The sequence below is a fragment of the Ascaphus truei genome, unplaced genomic scaffold (genome assembly GCF_040206685.1).
Source record: "Ascaphus truei isolate aAscTru1 unplaced genomic scaffold, aAscTru1.hap1 HAP1_SCAFFOLD_317, whole genome shotgun sequence".
Classification (NCBI taxonomy): Eukaryota; Metazoa; Chordata; class Amphibia; order Anura; family Ascaphidae; genus Ascaphus; species Ascaphus truei.
The window spans coordinates 360,017-379,096 of NW_027456147.1; the positions used below are offsets into that span (position 1 = coordinate 360,017).

The window sequence follows — 19,080 nt, forward strand, 5'->3', positions numbered from 1 at the left end:
ACAAGCGCGGCTCCAGGGCTTCCTACTTATTTTATTCTTACAGACCCGTAGTGCCCGAACCAGTGCTTTGGCTGCTCTCTGTACCAATTTGGGTATGCCTGGGCTTACCCCCACAGAGACTTCTTTAGTTGCATTGGTTCACGTTTCTTGATTTTAGGAGGTCAGGATATAGAGCAAGGGAAGTACCTTTGGTCCTACAGATCGCAGGGAACGGGCCAAAAGAAGGGGTCTATCCCCGAAACTTTATCCCCATCAATTGCCTTTATTCTGTTAAACGCCCCCCTTTTTCCCCCCCCCTCCCCTCCCCTCCCATCTGTTTTCCCTTCCTTCCCCAATCCCTTGTCCTCCCTTTTCACCTTTTTTACTCACAGGTATTTTTTTTACACCTTGAGTAACTGCTTCCCCTTTTTTTGCAATTACTGTGCATCTATATCTGTATGTTATGTTCGCTGATATGTGTTCACATTAAATGTACTATTTTTGCTTATATCCAGAGTATCATCGCATTGAGTGCAGCTTTGGTTTCATTCTGAATAAAGCCCAAACAATCTATTAGCATGAAATATTATTTCTACATTTTCTATAACAAAACGTATAAAGACTGCAATTCATTATCATTAGCCCATTAATATATTCTAACTTTACCTCCAGGCTGCCCTTACGACGTATCCAGTAGGTCATGGGGGCTGGCACACCGGGGGTCTTATGACTTACAGGGAACGTCATACTATTGGAACGGAAGCAGAGTCGTGTTTAAGACACGGGGAGGCCAGATTTTCCTGAGATATTTACATTCTCGTGTGCCGTTGTTTCTGGTCACTTTTGGGAAATTAACATGGCTGCCACCCAAGCCCCACTCCCACATTTCAGCTTCTTTTTGGAGAACCACAGCAACCAGTTTTTATTTTACTGGGACATACAGTAAACATCTTTGGAACCACAGGGTCCCATAGAGCTAGGAATAATGTTACCTAACTCCCGGGGACTCCCCAGACCCAATTATGTAAAAGAACAACAGGGATTTATGCTTTTACTGGATTGATGTCCCATAACTCTACCAACCCTCACCATAAATTCACCCTACCCAGGGCTGGACTGGACTGGCTGGGGTAAAAGGCAGCAATTCCCCAGGGCCGCCTTAATTACTTGGAGCAGTGTCTAAGAAATAAAATCTTTCTGACCTTAACAGCTGAAAGCTGTATCTGTATCTGTATCTGTCTCAGGATACGGTAAGCAGTAGGACCCAGGGGAATCCTAATTCTCACCTCTCTACTTTACCAGCTCCCTACCTGCTGCAGAGTTATATAGAGAAGTGGCCTTCCCTGGCATTGAGGAGACAGACATGGGAAAATACATTGTGGTGAGACACAGGGATCAGGGGTGAGACATAAGGCACATGCCAAAGAGACTCAAGAAGTGGAGAGAAACCGGTTCAAGGCAGACAGACACAACAAATTGTAAATGGGTAATGGGCTGAAAAGGCAAATCAGGGAGCCTCCAGAAGCACTCTACTCTAAAAGGTAACTGGGAAATTGCCTTAGATGTGCTTTGACATAGCTTATGTCCATATTATGTATTTATGAACTACTGCCCGTGTGTATCTATCCAATTTCAGAAGTTCATGTATTTGTTTCCGTGGGATACTAGCCCATGAGCCAGTAGGTTGTATTTGCCCACAGGCTACAATTTGTCAGCCAGCCCCTGTCCCTAACCCTGCAACAATGCCATAATCTTTCATTTCAAAATCTCTGAAGTGTTACCTGCTGAATCCCAACAGCGTATGTCTTCAGAAAAAACTCTGAAAATTCAAAATATTCCTTGGTGACGTTCCCCGGGCTCCCATACCTACCAAGGACAAGGCACTCATCAGCAACAGGCACAGTATAACTCACAAGTCATGCAGGAGTGAGGGGAGCATGACCAGCCCCACACAGACATGCCAATGGGTGGGGGGGCAGGACCATGTCAGGCCCACAGACATGCCATGGGGAGGAAAAGGACCATGACCAGCCCACACAGACATGCAATGGGGAGGAAAAGGACCATGGCCACCATGACCAGTCCGCACAGACATGCCATGGGGGGGGGGGGGTGGAGAGAGAAAGGGGACCATGACCAGCCCACACAGACATGTGGGAGGGACAAAGTCCAGGCCACAGACATGATGGGGAATTAAATAGTCACATTAGGGTGAGAAGTAGGAGAAGGATGTGTTGGGATTTAGTAATAGTAGCCCACAAAGTGATGTGTGGTGCAATGGGGACACAACAACCCACAAAGCCGAGCCGAGAAACAGTAAAACACAAGAATTGAACATGGATCTTCTAAGAGTGAAATCAGTGAGTAGACAAGGATTCTATGTAGTTCCATTACAAATTGTGAAGGGAGCGTAACTAAAACAGGTCTTAAAGCAGCAATCCACACTGCTCGCCATTTTTTGCAGTATAATGTTTTACATTTTCCAATGCTGTTTTTTTATTTTAAGAACAGGACATGCTTAGGGGTTCAAGGTATTAACATTATATGAGAAACTCAAAGGCTTCTAAGGAGGACCAAGAGAACACAGGACAGTGATGTTTTTTTGGGGAGTTGCCATGGGGGAAGGGAATAGAGAAAGTGCGTGGCTCTCTCTCGTTTTATAGATATATATCTTTTTTAGCGGGGGGGGGGGTCCAAAGTGTGGTACCGCCCTCGTCAATACGCAACACAGGCCACTAGCTCCCTGATTGCATAGGGAACGTGTCACCTGGTACAGGACTAAACAGGAACGTTACCGCTCAAATAGACGCGTGATGATGTGAAGCGCCCACTTCTTACACTTCCACCACACTAGCTCCGGGCAATCATCCTCATCCACCTGCAATGTTTCCTGTCAGACAGAAGACAGTCAACAAACTGTTATACTGTAAATAGACAGAACTTCTGTTGAGCATGAAATAAGCTGTGCAGCTTCATGGAGCAGAAGTGAACTCCCCATTTATTCACAGAGCTCACCCTGCCACCCCACATTTACTGCTGAACCTACTCCCTTTCTTGGTGAAACTGCATCAGATTTCACCGGCCAGTTTATCCAGACTAATTTCTCTCCATTTGCTTGTTCTGTGATGAGAACATACAACATAACAGAGCTTGTGCTGCTACAGGCTGAAAATATATACAGCACAAAGCAATAAAGAAATTCTAATTTAAAAGGCTGCTAATCTTCTAACCTCACACAACACTATCTCTGAACATGTCAAGGTCCATCATGAAAACGTGATTTATTCGCGCAAACAATGCAAAGCAGATTATCAAAGTCCGGTCTTACTGGAGGGACATCTCGGTCAGTGATGTTGCTGAAAACACCCATCCATTGGGTCATCATCTGATTATTCACCAGCTGGAGCGGCAGCGCATACTGAGGGCAGAGAGCAGGTAAATTGTCACCTGTTAGCTTCTTAAACACCAGGATAACGCAGTATTGTATACAGCACATAGACTACAACAGAGAGTGGAGGGGAATATCTTCATATTTAGAGGGCATTTTACGTGGTAAGATGTAAAAAATAGAAAGGAATTTAGGCTTCTGATCATGCCCATGACACCATTCCACCCTTGCCAACTCTGAACCTACAGACAAATGCTCACAGAAGTTTTCAAATCATGCTAATATTCTAAAAGAGAGGAAGTAGCTCAGGGAGTAAGGACACTGACTGGCACTGAGTATGAAGCAGGGGAGCTTGGTTCAATTCCCGGTGTCGGCACCTTGTGACCTTGGGCAAGTCACTTTATCGCCCCGTGTCTCAGGCACCAAAAACATAGATTGTAAGCTCCACAGGGCAGGGACCTGCAAAATGTATCTCTAAAGTGCTACGCAAACTAGCAGCGCTATACAAGAACATGCTTATTATCTTATCCTTATTATTCACCAGTGACGCAAAATTGCCACACTTTTGAATTCGGGGTTTAGCCGCGCACTTCCTTCCCACCACACCCACGCACTTCCTTGGTTTTGCTTTTGTATCCGGTGTGTTGCTACAATAGTTCTAATTCAATAAGGAATGATGCTTAATTTCCGGGTTATCGGTTTTAACTGGAAGTGCAAAATGGTGGTGTTTTTTTGATTAAAACATAAAATTGGAATCCATGGTCAATCCCTGATAAGTATATTTAAGCCGTCCGTATACACCTAGAACATGTGTATGTGCTACAACTATGCTGTTGCATGAGTTTCTATAGTACCTACCTGGATGAGCGCATAGAATATTTTGAGGATTTGTTTCTGCATCAGCACAGAGTAATGAGAGGCGTCAGGAAGCAGCTGCACTATCTGCTGCTGAAGCCGCGGTAAGAAGATGTGCATGGCAGCAATAAGAGGCGCCCGCTCATCTGCCTTCTTGTATCTGTGGGAGATAGTCTGCATGTCATTTACATGAGGGGCCAGTGCCACCAAATTTACATCAGCAGAGTAGAAAGAGGGGAAGGAGATGGGACCCTGTAGGAAACACAGCATTTGGAGTCAGGATACTAAATCTTAAAAACAGGCTGGAGGAATGATAGGAAGAGGAGAACAGGGGACAGGCGAGAACATTGTTATGATAGGAGTATAGTAACTATACTCTCACACTGGGGAGACAAGAGAAATTCACATATCCTTTTGAATCAATGACAAAAGCATTTATATTCTTGTTGCTTCGCTTAGTGTTTCTATAGAGGCAGATCTGCAACAGGAGAATTTGGTGACGTTGTTTGGTAATGTATATAATTGGAGCAGATAGTTGGCTCCCACAACTGACCCCCCCCCCCCCCCCCCCCAGGAACACAAAATGCTTTTTAATGCAGTCTAGAGAACCTTCAAAATGCAGAACTGAGAGCTGGTTCACTGGTTGGTGCATGATCTCCCACTTACTCATAGGTCTTTACAAGCTGGTACAAGCAGAGCAGGCTACCTAGCCAGCTCCCACTGTTGTGTGACATCAGGTAGAATCCTATTTTGTCCACTATGCCTGTCCAGCGGCCTGGGAAGTCATGTTTGATGATGACACGCAAACAAAGGGTTAGTTGAGCCCTGAGAACAGAAACACTATTAGAAATATATTCTAAACATTCGGATATTCCCTATTACAGACAACACTTTCTGCAGGCACTTTCCTACAGGGTGCCCACACTAAAAGAGGCACGCTGTATTTACTTGCAGGAGTTCCGCAGCTCTTTTAGTGTGGACACTCTGTATTAGCAAACAGAATGGAGCAACAGATGAGGTAGCACTGGCAGAATTGAATGGAAGCTTCTTGTTCATTATGCTAAACTGAACATGTTCATGTCACACTCATGAAAGCAAAGCTGAGACAAGCCCTGACCTGGCAATTAACAATGTCATTATTTGTATCATCTCTCAATCCCACAGACAGTAAACTCCTCGCCTTGAATCCTATGCTTCCCATGGAATAACTAAAAGCAAATTATATCCTCCGTTATAAATATACTTTACCTCACTAAATCTGGAGAACGGATGATTCCCTCCACAATGTTATCCCGGATCTGCTGACGGTCGTTTTCATGGATATTGAATGGAAAGACAACTTCTCCTGCCAGAGGCTCTCGATCTGGCCAGTACTGAGTCACCATGTTCTTCAGATATATAGCAGCTACCAAAGAGACAGAGATTCCGTGTGAGGCGACAGACATAGCTACCAGACAGACGGACCAAGACCCTCTGTGAGCAGACCCCCTCTCTAATGCTCTATGCGAGCAGACTGACAATTTAAGCTAAAAAGACAGATGTGGCCTATATTATCACATTCACACACCAATATGTAAGGGCAGCAGAAATGGAGTATGAATAACAAGTGGTCATCATGTTTCAGTGAATAAACTGATATGTATTAGTAAAAGTCAGAGTGCAGTGTTAAATAATCTAATAAACTGCACACAAAAAAATATGTATCAAGCAAAAATAAGTAAAAATAAACATTTGATGCTAGTCAGTGAAGTTTATGGATTTTTATATGGGAAGCCCAGTCTGTGTATTGGCTGCACAATCTGGGATGTATTCTTTAAGAAAAACCATGCTAAAGATCAGGAGGAAGTATATTCTGACCCCAATGAGAATTCTATTACACCTAAAACTATTAGGTAATATCCACCTCTTCTAACGCTGCAATACTTAATCAATGTAGCATAATCCACCAGTAAATATCAAAATACATTTAGATTAGCATTTTACTACAATGTCTAAACACATGGCGGAAAGATGATTTTCATATTCAAGTCCGATTAATAAAGTTATGATTGCTTTTAACTGATAAGGCATAGACTTTGGTTTTAACCAACTGTTAAATGATTAGCTATTTAAATTGAGATTCAGATGCTTTCTGGTAGCTGATTTATGTTACACCGCTTCTTGTCAAGGTACGGTATCTTGTGCATTTTTGTGGGGTATACAAATTACACAATCATTCATGTTTCTACTGGAAGCACCCTCCCTGTTCCATAAAAACGTCTTAAATTGGTCCAATATACTTGACTGGGTGCCAGAGTGCTTTCAGCAATGATAAAAGGTGTCTCGTGTAAAGGTAGGCAACACTCCTAGGAAATCTAAAAGCAACAGAAGTTTATTTCTGCATCACCTAAATCAAAACAAGTACAGTATGTTCCAACATACTAGCAATTACTTTTACATTTGGTTGTGCATGAACCCTTAGAGTTCCTAGTTTACTGGGTTAGATCAGAAATCAGCCTCTCTACCATTCCTTCTTTGAAAGGATTCTACTTTCCAGGAAATTCCGCCTTCGGAATTCACAATAAGGCCTGTGCTATACTGCGTGCGGTACGCTATGCGCACGCGAGTAGTTTTAGTTGGCTGAGGTTAGTCAGCCATTCTATAATCTTGTCGCGCGCACGTAGGGAGCATGGAACCGGCCGACAGAGGGGGAAGATGAGAAAAATAATTCATTTGCGCCGCTACCGCTGCTGAAATGTATGTGTTATTAAAAATTAAAAAAAAAAAAAAAAATTAAAAAGGGATGCATTAATTTATTTGAAAACGTATTAACACACACACCCACCCACCCACGCACACAGTACCCCACTCGCGCACAGTATACACACAAAGCGTGCGGCACGTGCTCACGCCTTCGCACAGGCACGCGCGCTCACACGGCTGCACACAGTATATAACAGCCCTTACACCCCAACTCACCAAGAGAGTCTTGTCAGCGCTCACTCTATGCGCTTGGATTGCTATTTTATTAGATAAAGTGTGTGCTCCTATATTGGCGCTGTGGTGGTTGTCTTCTCTCGTTTGAGGTAATTTGCACACATCGCGTCATCTGCCTGAAGTGCCACAGATTGTGGTTGGCCTTTATTTACTCACAAGCATCCGAGTAAAAACATTGGAGATTTTTCTTTTCTTGGACACAAGAATTATTACATACTGAACTATTGGTGTTTCTACTGCATTGTTTACATAACGATATTGACGTCCTCCGCTTTCAGCTTTCTGGTACCACTGCATTTGAAGAAACTTGGAAACTCCTTCCTTTGAAAGTTGAGTGGAGGGCGTCATCACATTTAGTATTTTTTTCAGTTTGTGATATGATACACTGTTTGTGTCCATTATTAGTTATATTTCACTTGAATATGCACTTATAATTGTGATTCTTCCCCTATAATCACGTTAAGTGGTTTCATGTCCAAATGCATTGCCGCCGCGTGCGCTTTTAGTAAGCGTGGCAGCTTGGTCGCGATCGCTGGAAGTTCTCTCAATTTGATTTTTCCAGCGACTGCAGCCGGATGTCGCCGGCACTATAAGCGTAGTCTAAGACGTCTCTCGCCAGACTTCCTGAATAACCATGGTCAAGGACACCATTTCTATTTTTTTTACTCTAAAAAAGCATTCAGCCCTCTGAGATCTAATACTGCACTGAATTCTCTGCGCTCTGTGCTTTTTAAAACAAATATTATAGAATATATTCCTAATCTTCTCTGTGTGTAAAGACTTTCCCTATTACATTTTTGCACATTAAATCCTGCAAAATCTGATCCAACGCTTTGTTTCTTTGACGAGAAAAATGGACATCTTGGAAACTACAAATTTGCTTTGCCGAGGTTCATCTATAAGTAGTAGTAAATAGTAGCCCGCTGATATTGCTCGCAGCGCCCATCTGTCTTCGACTGCATGAGCCCATAAAGACAAACTGTGCCAGAATTCCTCCGACTGCGCACTGTAGGGCTCGCCTCATCTCATGCGAATTTGTCCTTAGCAAACGATCCTCTTCCTCTGTGGCCTTTTGAAATACAAAATGCTCTGTATCGGACACATTTTATTCCACCCAGTTTTCGTCTTCCACGTTATTACTAGTTTTTAACCTTATGTCACCCCCATTGCACTATACGAATTTACTGTGTACTCATTTATTACACAGTATTTTATATTATGTTCACTTCTATGCACATAATCACTTAGTTCAACAACAGCGGTTTATTTGTAATGTTTCGTCACTGACATGATGAGACAATTTTGCAGTTACTCAGGGGTGGCCAGTTTCTAACTGCCCCTTCTTTTTCAAGTATTTCACATTTTCGTACTGTTTTTGCAGCATCACATGAGGTTGTATTTTAAAGACTTTCTCTGAACCGTATGAATCTTGCAGAAGGTCCTGCAATGGAACCGAAACGTTGATCTACAGACTAAAACATTTTTAATTATATCTATAACCTCGGGGAGTGCCTGATGAGGAAGAGAGAAGAGATAGACGCGTGTGTGCGTGTATACCGAAAAATACATGCACTATACTTCCAAGGGCTGATAAGACGCATAAGAGACTTGTCGTTTTGGACCATAAACTATTTATTAACAGTATAAGTGACCTGAGATATTACTATCCATACATCTCTCCTGGTGATCGCCATAACCATGTGTCATCATGCGCCAAATGTCATTGTATTGTATTTTTCCTTCCTCTTATTCATTTAGAATTTTACTCCTTATGAGATATGGGCAATTTCTGTCCTTTCATAGCGATTTTAATTTGAACTAGAATTCTTAGCTAATAAAATGTTAGCTAAGTGACTATGTATAAATTGGAATATGCATGGTGTTTAGACCGTGGCGAGACAGATATAGAAAGGTCCTCAGAACTTCCCCCGAGATGTTAACAGCAGGTCTTTGTTGCAACGTGTGTCTTAAGTGCCAGCGCAGTCCATACAAGGTCTGGCAACTATTCAGGGTGCAAGACACAGCAAAAGGCTCATCCGACTTACCTGCCTGACGAACAGGGAACTCTACCTGCTCAGATACAATGATCTGCAGTAATGTCGGAGCGAAGCTGATGATCTTGTACGACTACGAAATAGAAAAACAAAATCAGTGAACATCCAGTCGTGGACCAGAGGTTTTTCTGGCAGACACTTGTTTTATCTGCATCTTGGAAGATGGACCAGAGCACTAGCTATCCAATTCTTTATACAGTACCTGTCATTTAATTGACTTACATGTTAAGATTCAGCCCTAGTGATCCCCCCCCACCACCCATGAATATCTGACATGGTTTTGTGAGGTCACCTCCTCCAAGATGTGGCAGTTAGCAAGTCATACATACATTAGGCTGCGTCCATGCTGCCGAAGACCGCACGGAGGCGTGTCTATGATGTCACGGAGCTGGTCATCATTGGGCGTGCCGCACACATGACCTGGCCGTCGCACCATGGAATCAGATTGAACTGATCCCTCACGCAACGCGCGCCCCCTCCTGCTGTCACACGTGCAGTCTATTGGTGCCTAAAGGCATTGCGATCGCATCATGCGCGCACACCTCTGTGCGGTCTTCAGCAGCACGGACGCAGCCTTAGGCTTTGGTCGCGCTGCGGCCGGCGGCGCGCGCGGCCGCGGACCACCTGCGCGCGCGGCCGCGGACCACCTGCTGCTTGCCTCTATTCTTGATGTCCCCGCTGGCTCTTTCTGGCGTGGCTGACTGCGTGCCGAGACGCGTCAGCCAGCAGGAGCTACAATGAGCATGTGATTTCGGCGAGTGCCACGTCACGTGGCATGCAAGGGAACCAATCACGGATTGGATCCCAGCAGCCAATCCAATTTCCCTCCTCTGCTCCGATCCCCTTCCGATTCCCCTCCGATTCACCCCCCATGTTTATTTTTGTGTGTGAGTGCCTGTGTGTGTGTGAGTGCGTGAGGGTGCCTGTGTGTGTGTGAGGGTGCCATGGGGCCGAGGGGGCCGAGGGGCAGCTGCAGTGCTGCGATGTGGGGCGGGACCGCCCCCTCATCCGTTTTGGCCATGCCCCCCTGCGCCGGAAACAAATTCACTGCAGACCGCAGTTCAGTGAATTGCACGCGACGCCAGCAAGCAAGGTAGTCGTACGGACGCCTTAGGGCCGTTCTATAGTACCGGGGCGTGCTACGCTGTGCGCGCGCACGGCAGTTATAGATGTTTGTGGTCAGCCAGCCCTTCTATACAAGGGCCGCGCACCCGCACACAGCAGGGGGCAGGGAGCGGACAGCGGTGAAAAGATGATTTCGCGTTGCTACTGGGATGTGTGTGTGTGTGTGTGTGTGTGTGTGTGTGTGTGTGTGTGTGTGTCAATTATTGCACAAATAAAATAAAAAAAATGTAAACTTTTTTTTTCTTTAAAAAAAAAAAAAAATCTTATTTAGGACTTTCTTCACACACACGCAGGCACACACACACGCAGGCACACACACACACACGCCAGCTCCCGGCTCTATAACAGGGAAAAGCATGCAGTATAGAACGGGCTTTAGGCCGAGTCCATAGAAGGACAGGCCGCGCTGAGCCGTGCGGACGCTCCGCGCTCAGCCCCTGCATCCTCAATGAGGATGCCTTGAGAGGGGGCTCACGCGAGCGTCAGCAGGCGTGCTAAAGCTTTGGAATTTTCAGCCGACAGCCAAGCTGTTTTTCAGCACGCTGTTGGCTGAAAACATCCAATCAGCCTGACGCAGCGTCACGCGCTGTGACGTCAGTGCATCGCAGGCGATTGGCCCAGCGACGTCACTGTCCCGCCTCCAACCACCTCCCCCCCGGCTCCCTTCGCGCACACTGGCTCGCCTGCAAGTCCATGCAATCGCGCAGACTTCAGCAGACAAGTCTCAGCGTCAGCGCACCTCCGCCCTCATCAAGCCTCTATTGCCCCGGCCTTATAGATTAATCCTGCTGTAATTTTTTCACTATGAATAATAATTTTGGGTACTCCAAACCGAAACAAATAACCCTCAGGCCCTGCTCCATCTTAAAATGCTTCTATTACACCCCAACAAAATATTAATACCCTCCTGGGATAAGACAACATGATGTTGTTGGGTAACCACCTCATTCTGCCTCCTCCAGAGAGCAAGATGAGGTGATGCCTTGCACATCCCTCTCCGTGATATTATTACCCACAAGGCCAGATGAGGTGATACCCAACACATTAACCTCTGTGATATTACAACCCCAGAGGCAGGATGAGGTGATGCCCCACACATTCCCCTCAGTGATATTATTACCCCCAGGGCTGGATGATGTGATACACAATACATTACCCTCAGTTGAATTATTACCCCCAGGGCAGGATGAGGCGATGCCCCACACATCCCCTTCAGTGATATTATTACCCCCAGGGCAGGATGAGGCGATGCCCCACACATCCCCTTCAGTGATATTATTACCCCCAGGCCAGGATGAGGTCATGTCCCGCAGATTCTCCCTCAGTGATATTACTCTCGGGGCAGGATGAGGTGATAACCTCGGGATAAGCACCCTCCCCCTTCACCTGATTGAGCTCGGTCTCCGCTGCCAGCCGCATCTTTGGGTCGATGGTTCCCCTCAGCGCCTGGATGATCCGATTTGGATCCATTTTACGTGATAGGCCGAGGTCCCACTGCACGCGCCCGCACGGCCGCCTTGCTTGCAGGCGGCGCGTGCAAGTCACTGCACTGCGATCTGCGGCGAAGTTTTTCCGGCGCGGGGGGGCGTGGCCAAAACGGGTCGGGGGGGGGGGTGCGCGGCCATGACGTGAGGGGCGGGGTCATCACAGACAAACGCACAGCACAGCCCCAGCTGTTCTACCCTCAAGTCATCATTAGCTCTGTTTGGGTTTTCCAGGGAGAGGGTTATATTTGTGCCTGCTCCCTCCTGCCTGTGTGTGGGGGGTGGTGTGTGTGTGTGTGTGTGTGTGTGTGTGTGTGTGTGTGTGTGTGTGTGTGTGTGTGTGTGTGTGTGTGTGTGTGTGTGTGTGTGTGTGTGTGTGTGTGTGTGTGTGTGTGTGTGTGTGTGTGTGTGTGTGTGTGTGTGTGTGTGTGTGTGTGTGTGTGTGTGTGTGTGTGTGTGTGTGTGTGTGTGTGTGTGTTTTTTTTTTTTTTTTTTTTTACCTGGATGAAACAAGGATTTGTGCATTACAATAATACCAATATAGACTCTTACTGGTTTGAGTGACTGATTGGATTATATATTGGTATCGTGTGAACATTCACTTGATTTACAGCATCACTATTTTTTTTATTTTGTCCTACGATATCCACAATGTGATAACATACTATAACATATTCATAGTAGATGAGCTGAGTGGGACATTTATAATAATATGATTTAGACTAAAAAAATGTAAAGACGCTCCATTTTACTTTTTATTGCAAGATTTTATTTTGTTCCTGGGGGGAGGGGAAGGGGGGGGGGGAGGGGAAGGGGGGGGGAGTGCAGACTCAGGATTGAGTTTATAAAAAGCTACTAAAATATACACACTAAAGAGAATCCATATAATACCTCAAATTGAGGTGCACCCCTATAACTAAATGATGGTCTATATTACATTCAAAGCTGCAGACAAGCAATATCCTACGTGATTTTTTTTTTAAATAAAGCAGTTCTGTACTATTAAAAAAAATGCTACAACTATTTTCTCAAACAGCTCTGAATTATGTGTTTAATGTATTCTAATGTAACAAACATTTTTCGTTTCTATAGCAACCATTTACAAAGTCATATCCCCTTCCTCTTTGAGCCCTGCCCTCTCTCTAGCAGTGCACCAATTGTGTCTAGTCTTCTTCTGGATCATGGGTGACCTTTCCTTGTCCTTATTGCGTAAACCCCTGTTTTTGCTTTTAGTCCTTTTAATTTTTTTGCTAATAGTTTATTGGCTTTGTTACCCTTTTCGTAGAACAGTTGCCTTGTTCATCTTAAAGCCGTTTCTACTTCGTGGTCACCGTCAGTCACGAAACGAGTTAGGAGAGGAGGAGCTTGGTGATGCCGTCTGTAGGAGATATTCCAGAGCAGTGAGTGGCGCAAAGCGGTGACGTCCCACGACGAGCGCCGGAACACACCACGGAGCATTGTGCAGTTTGGGCACTCCGTGGAGAGGTGATATGAGCGCTGACTCTTAATCCAAGGCTCTGAGGGAAATCTTTGCATGATGCGGACGGCATTTTAGTGATGTTCGTGCACTCACTGGTTATGTGAGTATTTTATTGGCTGTGTTAGCTGTTTTAAAATAAATTGTTTGTGCCATCTACACTATTCTGTGCTTCTTGCTCTCTCCATGTGACCAACTGCAACCATTGGGGGAAGTACATGATAGCAATTGTAACTCGGAGCAGAGACCAACACGTGGGATTCGTGTTGACAGATAAGAAGAGGTTAAAGCACAGATTGTCTCCACTGCACGGTTATTTGATGGATTGTAAGTAGGCACTATCATTGCCTGCTTGAGTGTGTCGTAGTTCTGAGATACCGCGCAATGGTGTGCTTGTTTCATTTCTTCTAGGAGGAGTTGCCAGCAATTCCATCTCCATCAATTGGACATTCAGGGGAGGGTCCCATAAAGGACATTAACCGTCACATGGACGTTACATCCCATGGACTGTGTGATATTTAAGCGCCATATTTAGATAAAACATTGAAACATTCGTAGTGGTATCTTTAGTACCTGCCCTTAATAGCCATACCAGGTTTTGAATCCAGCGTGTCGAGCATTGAGCTCTATAAAGGGGCATGTCATCAGGTGGCAGGTTTTTTCTCTCTCTCGCCGTTAGGCGGCGTTTTTTTTTCTCTCGTCGTCAGGCGACGTTTTTTTTCTCTCCCGTCAGGCGGCGGTTTTTTTCTCTCCCGTCGTCAGGTGGCGTTTTCTTTCTCTCCCCTCGTCAGGCGGCGTTTTCTTTCTCTCCCCTCGTCAGGCGGCGTTTTCTTTCTCTCCCCTCGTCAGGCGGCGTTTTCTTTCTCTCCCCTCGTCAGGCGGCGTTTTCTTTCTCTCCCCTCGTCAGGCGGCGTTTTCTTTCTCTCTCGTCGCCAGGCAGTGGGTTTTTTTCTCTTGTCATCACGCGGCGTTTTTTTTTTCTCGTCAGGCGGCGGTTTTTTTTCTCTCTCGTCGTCAGGCTGCTATCAAAAGGGCCTGATCACTAGGATCTATGCGGGAGTGGAGTCAGCTGTGGACACCTCTGATCATGACTACATGACAAGATGGGCCACAGATCTTAATATTGAAATAGAAAGAGACGATTGGGAGGACATATGGGAATTTGCCTCTAAAACATCCATGTGCTCTATAATTAAAGAAAATATCTATAAAATGATGTATTATTGGTACCTCACACCAGCACGCTTGAAGCGGATATACCCTCTGGTGTCTGATCTCTGTTGGGGAGTATGTGAACAGAAGGGCGACATGGTCCACATTTGGTGGTCATGCCCGGTTATCCAAAATTACTGGGAAATGATCCAAGCCCTTATTAGGGAAGTTACGGACCTTTCTGTTCCTATCGACCCGTTGGTTTTCCTATTAGCAAAGCCTGTAAAAGAGCCAGGTGAAAAAGCTAATCTCATTTATTCTTACGGCAGCAAGGTGTCCTATTGCGGCCTAATGGAAGAAATTAGCCCACCCTTCTAGGAGAGCGGTTATAGGGGGAATCAACAAGGTTATGGAAATGGAAAAGATGGCTTTCCTGAGACAGTCGGCTGAAGACTTCTACAGGACTTGGGAACCGTGGGTAGCTCAGAGACCTGGCCGGAACTAGGACCCACTGTAGCAGAGTTCTAGAGACAAAATAAAGGACCCGACGCCTCAATACCCAAAAATATCAATGCTCCGACTATGTGTAAGGAACGAGTTGGGCCAGTGGATCGGCGGACCGCCCCCTCCTCCTCTACTTTGCCCATCCCTCCTCCTCCTGCTTTCCCACTCCCCCTTTTTACCTTGTCCTCCCCCTCACCCCGCCTTCCCCCTTGTCATGTCCTTCCCTCTTCTTCTAAGTTCTTTCCTTTCTCTAATTTCCTCTCTAGACCCATCCAATCACAAAGATGAAACCCACTGGTTGGGCCGAGCTCGACTCTGCTTATAGATGGGTAGGAAAATGTAATCTATTGTTATATCAGTGAAAGGGAGAGAATTGTACTAGGCATATGTCATGATCGGGGTATGAGGGGTTAATGGGATCTGTGTATATGTTGATCTGCATCCCCCTGCTTCAGCAGAATTGCCCCAGGTCTGAGATGTATTTCCCCAGCAGTCTGTGTTATATTACTATGTGTGTATAAATCATGTTGGGAGGGAAAGGGTTAACCATATTGTGTATATGTGGATCTGCATTTCCCCGCTTCAGCCAAATTGTCCCAGGTCTTAGATGTATTACCCCAGCAGTACAGTGTGTTATTGTATATATCCTGTTATCATGATATGGATATGAGGGGTTAATGGGATCTGTGTATATGTTGATCTGAATTCCCCCACTTCAGCAGAATTCATTGCTATGTTATGTATTAACATGGAGAGAGGGGTTAACTGTGTATTTGTCATAATGTAAACCCCATAGAACCATATCTCTGTATGTGTTTGTGCTACAAGGCTGACATTTTGATATGTTTTCCTATGCAACGAACACAGGTTGCATACATACCTTTAATCTGATTTATGACATGTGAAATATAGTTATGAGTTATCGCTGTTTTTAGTATAACTGTGGTTTGGAAGCTTGCCAAATGGCCGCTTTGATATGTAATTGTACAATCAAAGGAGGTTACTTGAAAGGCTTTGTTGTGGAGAAGTTCTCAGAGGTGAGAAAAAACCTGTACATCAATAGAGGTGACTCGCCTCATTGCCTATGAAGCCAGCTCTCACAGATGGATACTAACCATTGTGACCTGTCAAACGTAACACCCTACATGAAAGACCCCTGCCCAATAAGCATTTTTGCTCGACAGGATGACAACGAAGGCATCAGGTCATAGTTTTTTTATAAATGGGCTGGCCAAGTAGCTACAGGGGAGGGGTGTATTAATGGGGGGCTGGGTAAACCCTGCTTCTCGCGTTACCTGGCAACCTGTGATTGAGACAAGGTAATTGTTCACCAATAACTGAAATGCCATGTTAGGAATGGGGGGCCTGTGTCTAAATGTTGCTTGCACCCCTTATTCCTGTGCTTGTCGTGACCTATAATAACTAAGGAGCTGCTATTCGGCTGAATATCTCCTTGTCCAACCCCAGTAGGTGTAAATATTTCTGTAATGTTATTTGCTTGATTTATTGTCTGTTCTGCTCATAGGAAATAAACTCATTCAGTTTACTATATCCTAGTCTTGTTCAATCTGGCCCGGTTATTCTATATATTGTCTGTTCTCTCATGACAGTAGATGCCAAGATTTTTTATATGTAATAGAAAATCATTGTGAGATAAATGCGCACCTTGAGATCTGTAACCAAAGTAATGATGTACTTTCACTTTTCTGTTTTTTCGATGCATTTAATAAAATTTGAGTACAAAAAAAAGAGACAATTCACATATCTTTTTGAATCAATGACAAAAGCTTTTATATTCTTGTTGCTGCGCTTAGTGTTTCTATAGAGGCAGATCTGCAACAGGAGAATTTGGTGACGTTGTGTGGTAATGTATATAATTGGAGCAGATAGTTGGCTCCCACAACTGACCCCCACCCCTGCCCTCCCCCCCCCCCCCCCCCCCCCCAGGAACACAAAATGCCTTTTAATGCAGTCTAGACAACCTTCAAAACGCAGAAAGGAGAGCTGGTTCACTGGTTGGTGCATGATCTCCCGCTTACTCATAGGTCTTTATAAGCTGGTACAAGCAGAGCAGGCTGCCTAGCCAGCTCCCACTGTTGTGTGACATCAGGTAGAATCCTATTTTGTCCACTATGCCTGTCCAGCGGCCTGGGAAGTCATGTTTGGGTTAGTTGAGCCCTGAGAACAGAAACACTATTAGAAATTTATTCTAAACATTCGGATATTCCCTATTGCGGACAACACTTTCTGCAGGCACTTTCCTACAGGGTGCCCACACTAAAAGAGGCACGCTGTATTTACTTGCAGGAGTTCTGCAGCTCTTTTAGTGTGGACACACTATATTAGTGTAACGGGTATTCCACCCCACCCAATCTCATATATAGTGTGGGTGAGTAGAACATGTAGTGTTACCGGTGTGGTGCGTATACCTGCAGGCTCACAGGATGTCTGAGCCTCTGCTAATGAGAGCCCGGGGTGAATCCTCTGGAACGAATCTTCTTTCAGCGCCTCCACCTATGTAGGATTCTAGGGAAGTGTAGAATGACCCTAACATAGGAACCCACTCAGAAACCACATACACCAGTATTATGGATAACAGGTTTACTAAATGAACAAACACTTTACTAACACACATATAAGACATTACACAACATCATAACCTTATGCAATACTGGAGCACCTTCTGCCAAATGTCTGGTGTTCCCACCCAGTGTCCTGTAACCCCCACCCAATGTCCCGTACTCCTACGGAGATCGTGGGTGACTGCGCAGTCACTAAATTAATAGGCCTGTTGGTGCACATATAATACAGAGGTACCTTCCGAGCACTCCGATGCTCGGGCCTGCAACACTCTTCTCAAAGGGTCAATCGGCGAGGACTCCTCCAACCGAACTCCTGCACTTGTGGACCGCTAGGGCGGTCCCCTCGGGAACACAGTCTCTGTGGACCCCAACGTGGGTCCAACCGCTTTCCGGGAACAGCAACCGCTGCTCTTTCCCTATCTATGTACAGAGCACTGACTTGACAGGAACCCTAACCTAGGGCCGGTCCCTGTTGTACCGCAACCTGAGGTGACTTGGGGGAAACTCCTAGGGCCTGCGGGGTTAATAACCTACCCCCCTCCCCTACTACCCCAAGTCCAGAAACCTCACTAACCACTAGCTAACTCACTAACCCTAACGCGCCTGCAGCCGACACACAGCTCTCACAGTCAGCCTGCAGACAGTAACACACGCTGCACACACACTGCACTCAGTACATGCAGCGTCACATGCAACACTCAACACAGCAACCTGGAACCCACTGCACGCACTCAGCATCCGCTGTACACCCGATGCCTATTTGTAAGTGCTCACAGCACTACTCGCTGTGGCACTGCCAAACCTGCACCCAACACACACCTAAGGGTGACCTCCCTATCTAGGGCCGTCCCTTATAAATTACCCACTACCCTGGTGGGGAGTTGGGGCCTACCTGGAGTGTGGGTACCTATCTGGATGCAGGAGCTGCACTCACTCCCTGCATCCTTCCTTCCCCTTCAGCTCCGCTGCTCCAACTGACGTGACCAAAGCCCGGGAAATGTATCTATTCTCCCGGGCTGAGAATCCTCCAGGCCTATTGGCCGCTATGAGGCACCTGGTGCCTGTCTCCCTATGCCTCCTGGGAGTTGTAGTTCCCAGGAGGCTGCTATAGCGTTGGGGCCGCGTGCGCGCTTCTCCTGCGCATGCGCAAACTACTAATGGCCGCCTCACTGTTTCCTGCTCTTTCTCTACTCTCGCGCGACTCTTCCCTGCCTCTCGCAGCCTCCCTGCGCATGCGCGAGCTAACTGGGCCGCCGGGGACCTACTGCGCATGCGCGAACTGAAGCGCAATGGCGGCGCCCTAATCGCCCGGCTCCGGGAGCGCCGGGAGCCCTGAGATGCGCGTGCGGCCTTGGCAACCGGCCGCATGCGTCCCCGGCAACACCCGAGCCGGGACCTGACCGCCCTCTCCCCTGCCATCGCCGAACGGAGCCGCCATTGGACGCGGCGGCCCCCGCGATCGGCAGTCAGGTGAGGGGGGTGCGGACGTGCTGGGGAGACCTGG

The 19,080-nt window shown here is 46.2% G+C and overlaps 1 protein-coding gene across 4 annotated transcripts in view; it reads right to left on the bottom strand.

The window, feature by feature from the left end:
- LOC142483298 (importin-8-like) overlaps positions 1–11,935 on the bottom strand; it is a 101,444-nt gene extending 89,509 nt beyond the window's left edge. For 2 of the 4 annotated variants that reach the window (XM_075583400.1, XM_075583398.1), the window contains exons 1-8: positions 11,764–11,934; positions 9,244–9,325; positions 5,471–5,627; positions 4,889–5,047; positions 4,226–4,382; positions 3,308–3,397; positions 2,775–2,869; positions 1,761–1,845 (exon numbers count right to left, since the gene is read on the bottom strand). In XM_075583400.1, the coding sequence (XP_075439515.1) occupies positions 1,761–1,845; positions 2,775–2,869; positions 3,308–3,397; positions 4,226–4,382; positions 4,889–5,047; positions 5,471–5,627; positions 9,244–9,325; positions 11,764–11,847 (909 nt within the window). In that variant the 5' untranslated portion in view covers positions 11,848–11,934. Of the gene's footprint in view, positions 1–1,760; positions 1,846–2,774; positions 2,870–3,307; positions 3,398–4,225; positions 4,383–4,888; positions 5,048–5,470; positions 5,628–9,243; positions 9,326–11,763 lie in introns of all 4 variants that reach the window. The other 2 variants (XM_075583399.1, XM_075583401.1) reach the window with 2 other exon arrangements.
- Positions 11,936–19,080: the final 7,145 nt, after the last annotated feature.